Here is a 14,177-nt window from a genome sequence, read left to right as displayed (position 1 = left end):
ATGGCACCATTTTACGCACCGCATGCATGCACAATAATTTTTTTAACCATACCAACTGGTATACATCTGGGGTTTTCATGTTTTCTGTAATTATATATAATATGAACTACATATTTGTGACTGATCTTTCCTCATTGTGGCTGATCTTTCCTTAGAACTGTGGAAACAAGGTAGGATATACAGTACTAAAAAAACATGGTGACTTAAGGGCTGGGCAAGGTGGCTTGTGCCTGTAATCCTAGCACTCTGGCAGACTGAAGTGGGAGGATCATTTGAGGCCAGGAATTCCGGGTTACAATGAGCTATGATCGTGCCAATGCACTCCAACCTGGGTGAGAGCAGAACTTGCCTTAAAAAAAAAAAAAAAAAAGATGGCTTAAAAGATAATGCAATATGTTGCACATGTAATTTCTTTTTTTTGAGACAGGGTCTCGTTCTGTTGCCCAGGCTGCCATGCAGTGGCATGATCACTGCTCACTGCAGCGGCATGATCACTGCTCATTGCAGCCTCGACCTACCAGGCTCAAGTGATCCTCCCACCTCAGCCTCCCAAGTACCTGGGACTATAAGTGTGCACCACCATGCTTGGCTAATTTTTTTTATTTTTTTTGTAGAGATAGGGTTTTGCCATGTTGCCCAAGCTACACGTAATTTTTAAAATGAAGAATGTGTAATGATGACAATTTATTTCTGCACTGAATCACCCTTGTAGACATGTACCATTTTGTGATGGTTTTTCATTTTAGCTCAACTGCATATTTATAAGCATGGTTGAGAATAGTTGAATAGTAATGATAAAATAATTACCAGGCTGCAGCCACAACAAACATGGTGAAAGCCCGTCTCTAGTAAAAATTCAAAAGTTAGCTGGGTGCGGTGGTGCACACCTGTAATCCCAGCTACTCAGGAGGTTGAGGCACAGGAATCACTTGAACCCAGAAGGTAGAGGTTGCAGTGAGCCAAGATCATGCCACTACACTCCACCCTGGGTGACAGAATGACACTCTATCTCAAAAATAATAATAATTACCAGGATGACAATATTAATAAAATATTTTATGATGGAGAAAAAATCACTAGGATCTGATAATGATATCTTAGATTTACAAAATGACACAACAGATCCATGTGGTAATTTTAAGAAAAGGGATCTAATTTTTTTTTCTTTTATTTGAGAGACAGGGGTCTCACGACGTTGCTCAGGCTAGTCTCGAACTCCCGGGCTCAAGCAAACCTCAGCCTTCAGAGTAGTTGGGACTACAGGTGCCTACTACTACACTCAGCTTGTTTTAATTTTTTTTAATTTTTTCTTTTTGTTCTTTTGAAGACCTCTAAGAAATAAGGAAGTATCAATCTTTACAAATAACTACAAATAACAAATAAGGAAATATCAATCTTTACAAAAAAAAAGAAAGCAAAAAACTAAAACTGGATCCAATTAGCACTGATAGTATATCAAGGGTTAATGTTGCTTTCCTAAAAAGTTAAGTCATACTTATCAGCAGGTTTTCCTAGATAACTCATTATTTTCAACAGGCAATGAAAATATTATAATGTTTTTCTTAAAGAATTTTTTTTTGTCTAAAAGTAATCTCATTTAATGGAAAGATATGATAAAGCAAATAAAATGTTGGAAAAAGCAATCCCTTTCAAATATAAATATAAAATAGGAAAAGTACAAAATTATTTTTGTACTCTTCTGCACAGGAAAAGTGTGCAGAAAAGAGTTTTAAAAACCAAGCCTGCAGCTGGGCGCAGTGGCTCAAGCCTATAATCCCAGGACTTTGGGAGGCCGAGGCAGGCGGATGACTTATGGTCAGGAGTTCAAGACCAGCCTGGTCAACATAGTGAAACCCCGTCTCTACTAAAAATATAAAAATTAGCCAGGCATGGTGGTGAACATCTATAATCCCAGCTATTCAGGCGGCTGAGGCACATAAATTGCTTGAACCCGAGAGGCAGAGGTTGCAGTGAGCCAAGAACATGCCACAGAACTACAGCCTGAGTGACAGAGCGAGACCCTGTCTCAAATCAATCAATCAATCAATCAATCAATCCTACCAGCCAGGAGCGGTGGCTTGTGTCTGTAATCCTAGCACTTTGGGAGGCCAAAATCGGCAGATCGCTTGAGCCCAAGAGTTCAAGGCCAGCCTGGGCCACATGGCGAAAATACAAAAAGTAAAAAAATTAGCCAAGTGTGGTCGCACATGCCTGTGGTCCCAGCTACTCGGAAGGCTGAGGTGGGAGGATCATGTGAGCCTGAGGAGGTCGAGGGCGTAGTGACCTATGATCGCATTCAGCCTGGGTGAGAGTAAGACCCTGTCTCCAAAAAAAAGCTATCAATAAGAAATCGTTAGTTAACTGGGTGTGGTGGCACATGCCTATAGTCCCAGCAACTTGGAAGGCTGAGGTAGGAGGATGACTTGAGCCTAGCAGGTCGAGGCTGCAATGAGCTGTGATAATGCCACTGCGCTCCAGCCTGGGAGGCACACTGAGACACTGCCTCAAAGAAAAAAAAAAAAAAAAAAACAGAGAAGAACAATGGCTCACACTTGTAATCCCAGCACTCTGGGAGGCTGAGGCCAGCTGAGACAGGCGGATTGCTTGAGCTCAGGAGTTGAAGACCAGCCTGGACAAAATGACAAAATCCACCTCTACAAAAAATACAAAAAGTAGGCCTGGAGTAATGGCTCACGTCTGTAATCCCAGCACTCCAGGAGGCTGAGGCAGGCAGATCACCTAAGGCCAAGAGTTCAAGATCAGCCTAGCCAACATGGTGAAACCCCAGCTCTATTAAAATTACGAAAAAAAATAAAAAATTAAAAATTAAAAAATAAAAATAAAATGGAAAAGCAAGATCTATGACAATCTGAAGAAAGAGCATTCTCTAAGGAAAGAGAATAAGAGCAAAGCCTCTGACAAGATTGTGTTGTAAAACAGCAGATATTGCATGAATTTCAGTTTTAGTATCAATGCTTAATAGCTGAAAATAAGTTTTAAAATGCTTACAAATCAGCAACTAAGCTCCATGGAGCCAGGAAACAAAAGTTTTTAAATTTTAGGGATCAATTCCCTAAACCCTAAATTCCCTAAACCCTAAAACATCTGAATGATCCCAACCAATAGCTGACAGCACCATACAATAAGCAAATACAAAGAACCTAAATAGCCAAAAAAATTTTTGAAAAAATAAAATTGGATGATTATACTACCTGATTTCAAAGCTTAGGGTAAATATGGTAATTAAGCAAGTACAATTTTGGAACTGACAAACTGGTCAATGAAACAAAAAAGTATAGATTTTTTTTTTCCAGGCTTTTTAATAAAGATGCAAGGGTAACAGGGCAACAAAGGGGAAATCATAAATTTTTTCAATTAATGGTGCTGGAACAACTGGAGACCTGCACGATAACAAGGATTTTTACGTCACACTCAAAATGTATAAAATGTAAAAGCTATAAAATTTCTCAAGAAAACATGAGAAAAGCTTTGCAATCTTAGGCAAAGATCATACAAGGACACAAAAAGAACAAAACATACAAGAAAAAAAAATTGATGAAATTTGGATTTGATAAAATATAAAAACATCTGCTCTTTGAGAGTCACTGTTAAAGTTAAAAAACTTTACAAATGCAATGGCTCACACCTGTAATTCCAGCACTTTGGGAGGCCAAGACAGGAGGATAGTTTAAGCTCAGGAGTTAGGGACCAGCCTGGGTGACATAGCAATACCTCATATTTACTTTAAAAAAAAAAAAAATCAAAAAATTAGCCAGGCGTGATGGCACATGCCTGTAGTCCCAGCTACTCAGCAGGCTGAGGAAGGAGAATCATTTGAGCCCAGGAGGTCAAGGCTGCAGTGAGCCGAGATCACTCCACTGCACTTTAGCCTGAGTGACAGAGCAAGACTGTGTCCCCCTTCCCAAAAAAATAAATAAATAAAAATAAAAGAAAAAAATGTAAAAACAAGCCACAGTCCGGGCGCGGTGGCTCACGCTTGTAATCCCAGCACTTTGGGAGGCCGAGGCGGGCGGATCACGAGGTCAGGAGATCGAGACCACGGTGAAACCCTGTCTCTACTAAAAATACAAAAAATTAGCTGGGCGTGGTGGCGGGCGCCTGTAGTCCCAGCTACTCGGAGAGGCTGAGGCAGGAGAATGGCGTGAACCCGGGAGGCGGAGCTTGCAGTGAGCCGAGACTGTGCCACTGCACTCCAGCCTGGGCGATAGAGCGAGACTCCATCTCAAAAAAAAAAAAAAAAAAAACAAGCCACAGACTGGGAAGAAGATTTATAACACAGACATATCTAGATTTGATAATTCAGTAAGAAGACAATCTGCCCAATTAAAAATGAACAAGGAGGGGCTGAGCGCAGTGGCTCACGCCTGTAATCCCAGCACTTTGGGAGGCTGAGCAGGCGGATCACAAGGTCAGGATATCGAGACCATCCTGGCTAACATGTGAAACCCTGTCTCTACTAAAAATACAAAAAAAATTAGCCGGACATGGTGGCTGGCGCCTGTAGTCTCAGCTACTCAGGAGGCTGAGGCACAATAATCACTTGAACTCGGGAGGCAGAGGTTGTAGCAGCCGACATGGAACCACTGCACTCCAGCCTGGGTGACACATGGAGACTTGCCTCAAAAAGCAAATTAACAAAAAATTAAAAATAGGCTGGGCGCGGTGGCTCACGCCTGTAATCCCAGCACTTTGGGAGGCCAAACTGAGGTCTGGAGTTAGAGACCACCATGACCAACACGTAGAAACTCTGTCTTACGGCCGGGCGCAGTGGCTCACGCCTGTAATCCCAGCACTTTGGGAGGCCAAGGCAGGTGGATCACGAGGTCAGGAGATCGAGACCATCCTGGCTAACAGGGTGAAACCCCGTCTCTACTAAAAATACAAAAAATTAGCCGGGCGTGGCAGCATGCGCCTGTAGTCCCAGCTGCTCGAGAGGCTGAGGCAGAAGAATGGCGTGAACCCGAGAGGCGGAGCTTGCAGTGAGCCGAGATCGCGCCACTGCACTCCAGCATGGGGGACAGAGCGAGACTCCGTCTCAAAAACAAAAAATCAAACAAAAAAAAGAAACCCCATCTTACTAAAAATACAAAATTAGCTGGGCATGGTGGCACATGCCTGTAATCCCAGCTATTTGGGAGGCTGAGGCAGGAGAATCGCTTGAACCCGGGAGGCAGAGGTTGCAGTGAGCTGAGATCGCACCATTGCACTCCAGCCTGGGCAACAAGAGCGAAAACTCCGTCTCAAAAAATAATAATAAAATAAAATAAAAATAATAAAAATAAAAAATAAAAACACCAAGTGTGGGTAAAACGTGGAGTAACCAGAAGTCACTCATTGCTGGTAGGAATGTAAAATGATACAACCACTATGGAAAAGAGCTTGGCAGTTTCTTATACAATTAAACATACAGCAATTTACCCCTAAATATCTACCTACGCCACACGAAAGCCTAATATTCACAAGAAGCCTTGTAAACAAATACTCATAGTAGCTTTATTCACAATGGCCAGTAGTTGTAAGCAACTCAAATATCCATCCATATATCATGGACAAAACATAGTTATGTCCATACTATGGAATATGACTCAGCCATAAAAAGGAACAAAATACTATACACACAAAGATATGAATGAAATCTCATAAACATATGCTGAGCAAGAGAAGCCAGACACAGAAGAATACATACTATATGACTTCACTTAATATTAGAAAACACAAAACTTATTTATAGTAACAGAAATAGCTATCTAAGGCAGGTAGAGTGCAGAATAACTATAAAAGGGCACAAGAGACTTCTGTGGGGTAATGGAAGTGTTCTGTATTTTTATTATGGCAGTGCGTTACATGAGTACATATGTTTGTTAAAACTCATTGAGCTCAGCCAGGCAAAGTGGCTCACACCTGTAATCCCAGCACTTTGGGAGGCCCAGGCAGGTGGACTACTTGAGGTCAGGAGTTCGAGACCAGCCTGGCCAACATGGTGAAACCCCGTCTCTATAAAAATACGGGCCAGGCATGGTGGCTCATGTATGTAATCCCAGCACTTTGGGAGGCCAAGGTGGGCGGATCACCTGAGGTCAGGAGTTCCAGACCAGCCTGCCCAACATGGTGAAACCCCATCTCTACTAAAAATATAAAAATTAGCCGGACATAGTGGCTCACACTTGTAATCCCAGCTACTCGGGAGGCTGAGGCAGGAGAATCACTTGAACCCAGCAAGACTCCATCTCAAAAAAAAAAAAAAAAATACAAAAGATTAGCCGGGCATGGTGGTGCACACCTGTAACACCTGTAATCCCAGCTGCTCAAGAGGCTGAGGAACGAGAGCTGCTTGAACCTGGGAGGCAGAGGTTACAGTGAGTCAAGATCGCCACTGCACTCCAGCCTGGGCGACAGAGTGAGACTCGTCTCCAAAAAAAAAAAAAAAAACAAAAAAAAACACCTCATTGAGCTCTACAACAGAATGTCTATTTTTATTATTTTATTACTATTATTATTTTTAATTTTCTTTTTAAATAGAGACCGGGTCTCATTGCAACCTTGACCTCCTGGGCTCAAGTGATCCTCCCATCTTCAGCCTTCTGAGTAGCTGGGACTACAGCGCAAATAGCTGAGACTACTGTGCACTCCACCACGCTGCCCCCAAGATATTTTTATGTTGTTGTTGTTTTTGGTTTGGTTTTTTAGGCAGAGTCTCGCTCTGTCGCCCAGTCTGGAGTGCAGTGGCACAATCTGGACTCACTGCAACCTCCGCCACCCGGGTTCAACCGATTCTGGTGACTCACCCTCCCAAGTAGCTGGGATTACAGGCATGCACCACCAAGCCCAGCTAATTCTTCATATTTTTAGTAGAGACAAGGTTTCGCCATTTGCCCAGGCTGGTCTCAAACTCCTGAGCTCAAGCAATCCACCCGCCTCGGCCTCCCAGAGTGGGATTACAGGCGTGAGCCACCGCGCCTGGCCCAAGGTACTATTTTTTTTGAGACAAGGTCACTCTGTCACCTAGGCTGGAGCACAGTGGCATGATCTGGGATCACTGCAACCTCTGCCTCCAGGGTTCAAGCAATTATCGTGCCTCAGCCTCCTGAGTAGGTGGGATTACAGGGATGTGTCACCATGCCCAATTAATTTTTGTATTTTTAGAAGAGATGAGGTTTTGTTTTTTTTTTTTTTTGAGACAGAGTCTGTCGCCCAGGCTGGAGTGCAGTGGCATGATCTCGGCTCACTGCAACCTCCGACTCCTGGGGTCAAGTGATTCTCGAACCTCAGCCTCCCCAGTAGCTGGGACTACAGGCATGCACCACCACACCCGGCTAATTTTTGTATTTTTAGTAGAGACGGGGTTTTGCGCCTTGTTGGCCAGGCTGGTCATGAACTCCTGACCTGAGGTGATCCGCCCACTGAAAGTCTAGGGCTTGAGCCACCGCACCCCTGAGGTGCTTTTTATGAATGTAAATTAGGTGCCAATAAAGCTGATTACAATTTCTGAAAGGATTACCTTAAGTTTATAGATTTTACTTTGTATATATATGTTCAGTAAGTTAAATGAAATCATAATACAAAACACTGCTGAGATTTAAACTCTGAAGTTTGAAGAAAGTACACGACTCTTGACTCGTAGCTACCAGTACACAAAAATTTCTTATTTATATTCACTGAATATTTACTCAACAGCTACTTACCATATGCTAGTATGAACTGCAAGGAAAGACAGAATTCCAGAACAGAGAGAAGCCCATATGTAACTGGATAGAAGAAGGACAAGATATTTAAAACTTACGTTGTTAGCAAGAATGCCCCATCACCACATCTTTCCAGAGCCTTTCGTGCAGGAGGTTTTGCTGCAAACTCTACAAAACCTTTTCCTGTAGCTCTACCGCGATCATCCACAACCACAACAGCTTTCTCTACTGGACCAAACTGAGAAAATGCTTGCTCTAGCAGCTCATTGGAAACAACTGGAGAAAGGTTCTTCACAGTCAAGGCTGCTCCATGTGTAGCAAAGCGAATCCGTAGAGGTCTGCTCTTGAGAATGGTGCCGTCCAGCTCTGCTTTTGCAATTTCAGCCAGGGTTCTGGATTCCTTTTTAGGAAGAAAAAAGATTTTTAAAAGATGACAGTAACAGAAAAAATTCAAAACAGTGTTTGGCTTCTAGGAAGAACTAGGTAGCTTTAGCAAATGGCTGACAGGGTCAATTTGATTTTGTATCTTTTAACTTTGGTATCACATGGTTTTTAACTATTCAATGATCATTTTAAACATTTTAATTAAAAGGTCCCAACTCCATTGTTTTGTTAAAAGTAATCATTGGCCGGGCGCGGTGGCTCACGCTTGTAATCCCAGCACTTTGGGAGGCCGAGGCGGGCGGATCACGAGGTCAGGAGATCGAGACCACGGTGAAACCCCGTCTCTACTAAAAATACAAAAAATTAGCCGGGCGTAGTGGCGGGCGCCTGTAGTCCCAGCTACTCGGAGAGGCTGAGGCAGGAGAATGGCGTGAACCCGGGAGGCGGAGCTTGCAGTGAGCCGAGATTGCGCCACTGCACTCCAGCCTGGGCGACAGAGCGAGACTCAAAAAAAAAAAAAAAAAAGTAATCATTTAAAGATGAGCTCTTCATAAGGCCAGTTACCAACTACTAAATATTCAAAGCAATAGTTTTAAAATCTCCTACATATATTAAAAACACATATTAACAACTTGACTAGAGGCTGGGCACAGTGGTTCACCCCTGTAATCCCAGCACTTTGAGAGGCTGAGGCAGGCAGATCACCTGAGGTCAGGAGTTTGAGATCAGCCTGGTGAACATGGTGAAATCCCACCTTTACTAAAAATACAAAAATTAGCTGGGCGTGGTGGCAGGCGCCTTAATCCCAACTACCTGGGAGGCTGAGGCAAGAGATCTCTTGAACCTAGGAGGCAGAGGTTGCAGTGAGCCGAGATGGCGCTACTGCACTCCAGCCTGGTCAACAGAGCAAGACTCTGTCTCGGAAAAAATAAAAATAAAAAACAATAGTAACTTGATTAGAAACTATCATCAAAGGAAAAATTCTCCATACCCTTTATGTTTTTTATCTCGTTGATTTTTTTTTTGTTTTTGAGACAGAATCTGGCACTGTCACCTGGGCTAGAGTACAATGGCGCAATCTCAGCTCACTGTAACCTGCCTCCCAGGTTCAACAGATTCTCCTGCCTCGGCTTCCCAAGTAGCTGGGATTACAGGTGCCCACTACCACGCCCAGCTAATTTTTTGTATTTTTAGTAGAGACGGGGTTTCACCATGTTAGCCAGGCTGGTCTTGAACTCCTGACCTCAAGATTTGCCCACCTCAGCTTCCCAAAGTGCTGGGATTACAGGCGTAAGCCACCGCGCCTAGCCTGTTTTTTATATCTTAACAAAACATCCCACCTCTCTACAGCCAGACAAATCACCTTTTCTTTTTATTTTCATTTCTCTTCAATTTTATATGTAAAACTATTAGTTCTTGGGTTTTTTTTTCAGGGGAGGGAGGTGTCTGAGACAGGGTCTTACTCTGGTGCCCAGGCTGGGGTACAGTGGCACAATCATAGCTTACTGCCACCTCAAACTCTGGGGCCCAAGGGATCTTTCTGCCTCACCCTCCCAAGTAGCTGGGATTACGAGTGCATGCCACCAAGCCTGGCTAATTTTTTAATTTTTTGTAGAGATGGGGGGGTCTCACTATATTGCCCATGCTGGTCTCTTGAACTCCTGGCCTCAAGCAGTCCTCTCACCTTAGCCTCCCAAAGTGTGAGATTACAGGTGTGAGCCACCTTGCCCTAGCCAATGTCTTCTTAATGACTTCTCCTGAAATACTGGCATGGGTTACACATTTCTCACTATTACATGAAGAGAAACAAAGGCAACATTCACAAGCTATAATAGTTCTCGCCATTATATAAAGTGTACATATGCACTTATTATAAACTAAAAAATATGCTCATTGCTGAAACTACAACGTAAGAGAACTTCCTTCTACTCTGAGAATTCAAAGTTGGTGTAGAATATGGGCAGCACCTAAAACAATAAATAAGGAACTGGTAAATTTAATAGAAGTATGTCTTTTTCATTGTGTTATGGGAACTCTCCAAGGACAACTGAAGAGGCTTTATATGTATATGTAAGAATACAAACATACTGTCTTATGAAAAACGTCTTAAGGTCACAAGAGCTCTTTATTCAATCCCTAAAGTGTTCATGACAGCTGGAAATTATTGCCCTTTATTGCAAAAATCTACCTATAGAATTATTTTTACAAAAACAAATGAAGTTACCCTTTTTAAAGATATAGTCATCCCTCTGTATCCATGGATTCAACCAAAAGTGGATCAAAAATATTCGGGGACAGGCCCAGTGGCTCACACCTGCAATCCCAGCACTTTGGGAGGCTGATGCAGACAGATCACTTGAGGTCAGGAGTTCAAGACCGGCCTCCTGGCCAATATGGCAAAACCCAGTCTCTACCAAAAAATACAAAAATTAGCCAGGGCATGGTGGTGAGCACCTGTAGTGCCAGCTACTTGGGGAACTGAGGTGGGAGAATCTCTTGAACCCAGAAGGCAGAGGTTGCAGTGAGCCAAGATGACACCACTGCACCCCAGCCTGGGCGTCAGGGAGAGACCCTGTGTCCAAAAAAAAAAAAAAAAAAAAAAAAAAGAAAGAAAAGCAAACATTTGGGAAAGAAACAATTTAAAATTGACAGGCAGGGTAAGGGGGCTCACATCTGTAATCCAGCACTTTGGGAAGCCAAAACAAGAAGAATCCTTGAGGCCAGTAGTTTAAGACCAGCCTAGGCAATATAGCAAGACCTCGTCTTTATTCCTTTAAAATAAAAAAATAAAATTTAAATAAAAGAAAATAGGCCGGGCGCGGTGGCTCACGCCTGTAATCCCAGCACTCTGGGAGGCTGAGGCGGGCGGATCACGAGGTCAGGAGATCGAGACCATCCTGGCTAACACGGTGAAACCCCGTCTCTACTAAAAATACAAAAAATTAGCCGGGCGCTGTGGTGGGCGCCTGTAGTCCCAGCTACTCAGGAGGCTGAGGCAGGAGAATGGCGTGAACCCGGGAGGCGGAGCTTGCAGTGAGCCGAGATAGCGCCACTGCACTCCGGCCTGGGCGAAAGAGCAAGACTCCATCTCAAAAAAAAAAAAAAAAAAAAAAAAAAAAAAAACAAAAAAAAAAAGAAAATAAGGCCGGGCGCGGTGGCTCACGCTTGTAATCCCAGCACTTTGGGAAGCCGAGGCGGGCGGATCACGAGGTCAGGAGATCGAGACCACGGTGAAACCCCGTCTCTACTAAAAATACAAAAAAATTAGCCGGGCGTGGTGGCGGGCGCCTGTAGTCCCAGCTACTCGGAGAGGCTGAGGCAGGAGAATGGCGTGAACCCAGGAGGCAGAGCTTGCAGTGAGACGAGATTGCGCCACTGCACTCCAGCCTGGGCGACAGAGGGAGACTCCGTCTCAAAAAAAAAAAAAAAAAAAAGAAAATAAATAGGCTGGGCGCAGTGGCTAATGCCTGTAATCCCAGCACTTTAGGAGGAGGCCAAGGCGGGCAGATCACGAGGTCAGAAGTTCGAGACCAGCCTAGCCAGCATGGTGAAACCCCATCCCTACTAAAAATCCAAAAAAAAAAAAAAAAACGAAAATTAGCCAGGCATGTGGCACATGCCTGTAGTCCCAGCTACTCAGGAGGTTGAGGCAGGAGAACCGCTTGAACCCATGAGGCAGAGGATGCAGTGAGCTGAGACAGCGCCACTGCACTCACGCCTGGGAGACAGAGCGAGATCCCGTCTCAAAAAAATAAACAAACAAAAAAATAAACCAAATAATACAGCGTAACAGCTATTCATATAGCATTTACATTGTACTAGGTATTATATGTAATCTAGAGATGATTTAAAGTATACAGGAGGATTGCATGGGTAACATGGAAAAACAATGCCATTTTTACACAGTATAAGGATTTGAGCATCTACGAATTTTAGTACTGGAAGAGGTCCTAGAATCAATCCCCCACAGACACTGAGGGATAACTGCATTCTAAACAGTCGTTTTGTTTATTGCTTTTAACTCACTAGTAATAGTAGTCGCAGCAAGCACTTAATAAACACCTAAAATGAGATGGGTACTTTCTTACCTAATACATCATATAATCCAACAACTCTTAAGAGGCAGACGTTAGAAACAGTCTTGAAAGTGAGAATAGGGCCGGGCACAGTGGCTCACGCCTGTAATCCCAGCACTTTGGGAGGCCGAGGCAGGAGGATCACGAGGTCAGGAGATTGAGACCATCCTGGCTAACACAGCGAAACCCCATCTCTACTAAAAATACAAAAAAATTAGCCGGGCGTGGCAGTGTGCACCTGTAGTCCCAGCTGCTGGGGAGGCTGAGGCAGGAGAATGGTGTGAACACGGGAGGCGGAGCTTGCAGTGAGCCGAGATCCCACCACTGCACTCCAGCCTGGGTGACAGAGCAAGACTCCATCTCAAAAAAAAAATAAAATAAAATAAAGTGAGAATAGGAAGAAATATGAAGACATTTCATGGGGTGATAATATGTATATTTTGATAGGGGTTTGAGTTAAACAGACATATACATTTGTCAAAATTCACAAACCAGTGGCCAGGCATGGTGGCTCACACTTGTCATCCTAACACTTTGGGAAGCTGAAGAGGAGGGATCACTTAAGCCCAGGAGTTTGAGACCTGCCTGGGCAACATAATGAGAGAGACCTTGTCTCTACAAAAAATAAACAAAATTAGCTGGGTGTGGTGATGTGTGCCTGTGGTCCCAGCAACCTGAGGGGCTGAGGTGTGAGGACCACTTGAGCCCAGGAAGTGGAGGCTAGAGTGAGCCATGATCATGCCACTGCACTCCAGTCTGGGCACTCTATCCCAAGAGAAAAAACGAAAATCACCAACCAGTACACTTAAAATGTGTGCCCTTTACTATATGTAAATTTTTTTTTTTTTTTTTTTTGAGACGGAGTCTCACTCTGTCACCCAGGCTGCAGTGCAGTGGTGCAATCTCACTGCAAGCTCCGCCTCCTGGGTTCACGTCATTCTCCTGCCTCAGCCTCCCAGGTAGCTGGGACTACAGATGCCTGCAACCACGCTCGGCTAATTTTTTGTACTTTTAGTAGAGATGGGGTTTCACCGTGTTAGCCAGGATGGTCTCGATCTCCTGACCTCGTAATCCGCCTGCCTCGGCCTCCCAAAGTGCTGGGATTACAGGCGTGAGCCACTGCGCCTGGCCTACTATATGTAAATTTTTAAAACCCTAAAAAATAATATGCCGGGCATGGTGGCTCACGCCTGGAATCCCAGCACTTTGGGAGGCCGAGACAGGTGGATCACCTGAGGTTAGGAGTTCAAGACCAGCTTGGCCAACATGGTGAAACTCTATCTCTACTAAAAATACAAAAATCGCCGGGCGCGGTGGCTCACGCCTGTAATCCCAGCACTTTGGGAGGCCGAGGCGGGCGGATCACGAGGTCAGGAGATCGAGACCATCCTGGCTAACACGGTGAAACCCCGTCTCTACTAAAAATACAAAAAATTAGCTGGGCGAGGTGGCAGGCGCCTGTAGTCCCAGCTACGCGGGAGGCTGAGGCAGGAGAATGGCGTGAACCCCGGGGGGCGGAGCCTGCAGTGAGCCGAGATCGCGCCACTGCACTCCAGCCTGGGTGAAAGAGCGAGACTCCGTCTCAAAAAAAAAAAAAAACAAACAAAAAAAAAAAAAACACAAAAAAAAAATACAAAAATCAGCCCGGACACGGTGGCTCACGCCTGTAATCCCAGCACTTTGGGAGGCCAAGGCGGGAGGATCACGAGGTCAGGAGATCGAGACCATCCTGTCTAACATGGTGAAACCCCGTCTCTACTAAAAATTCAAAAAATTAGCTGGGTGTGGTGGCGGGCGCCTGTAGTTCCAGCTACTCAGGAGCCTGAGGCAGGAGAATGGCGTGAACCCGGGAGGTGGAGCTTGCAGTGAGCCAAGATCATGCCACTGCACTCCAGCCTGGGACAGAGCAAGACTCCGTCTCAAAAAAAAAAAAAAAAAAAAATCTGCCCGGAGTGGTGTTATGCCTATAATTCCAGTTATTCAGGAGGCTGAGGAGTGAGAATCAACCTGGGAG

General features: G+C 44.4%; 1 protein-coding gene across 7 annotated transcripts in view; it reads right to left on the bottom strand.

Moving 5' to 3' along the window:
- The window catches only part of PSPC1 (paraspeckle component 1), a 106,344-nt gene that overhangs the window by 89,493 nt on the left and 2,674 nt on the right, over positions 1-14,177 (bottom strand). For all 7 annotated transcript variants that reach the window (XR_010115995.1, XR_010115992.1, XR_010115991.1 and 4 more), the window contains exon 2: positions 7,802-8,103. Coding sequence is in view for 3 of the 7 variants with exons in the window: in XM_063619024.1 (XP_063475094.1) it covers positions 7,802-8,103 (302 nt within the window). In the remaining 4 variants the exon portion in view is untranslated. The remainder of the gene's footprint in view (positions 1-7,801; positions 8,104-14,177) is intronic.

This window comes from Symphalangus syndactylus, chromosome 15 (genome assembly GCF_028878055.3).
Source record: "Symphalangus syndactylus isolate Jambi chromosome 15, NHGRI_mSymSyn1-v2.1_pri, whole genome shotgun sequence".
Classification (NCBI taxonomy): Eukaryota; Metazoa; Chordata; class Mammalia; order Primates; family Hylobatidae; genus Symphalangus; species Symphalangus syndactylus.
The sequence above is the reverse complement of the archived record's forward strand: the minus strand, read 5'-3'. Positions and strand labels throughout refer to the sequence as shown.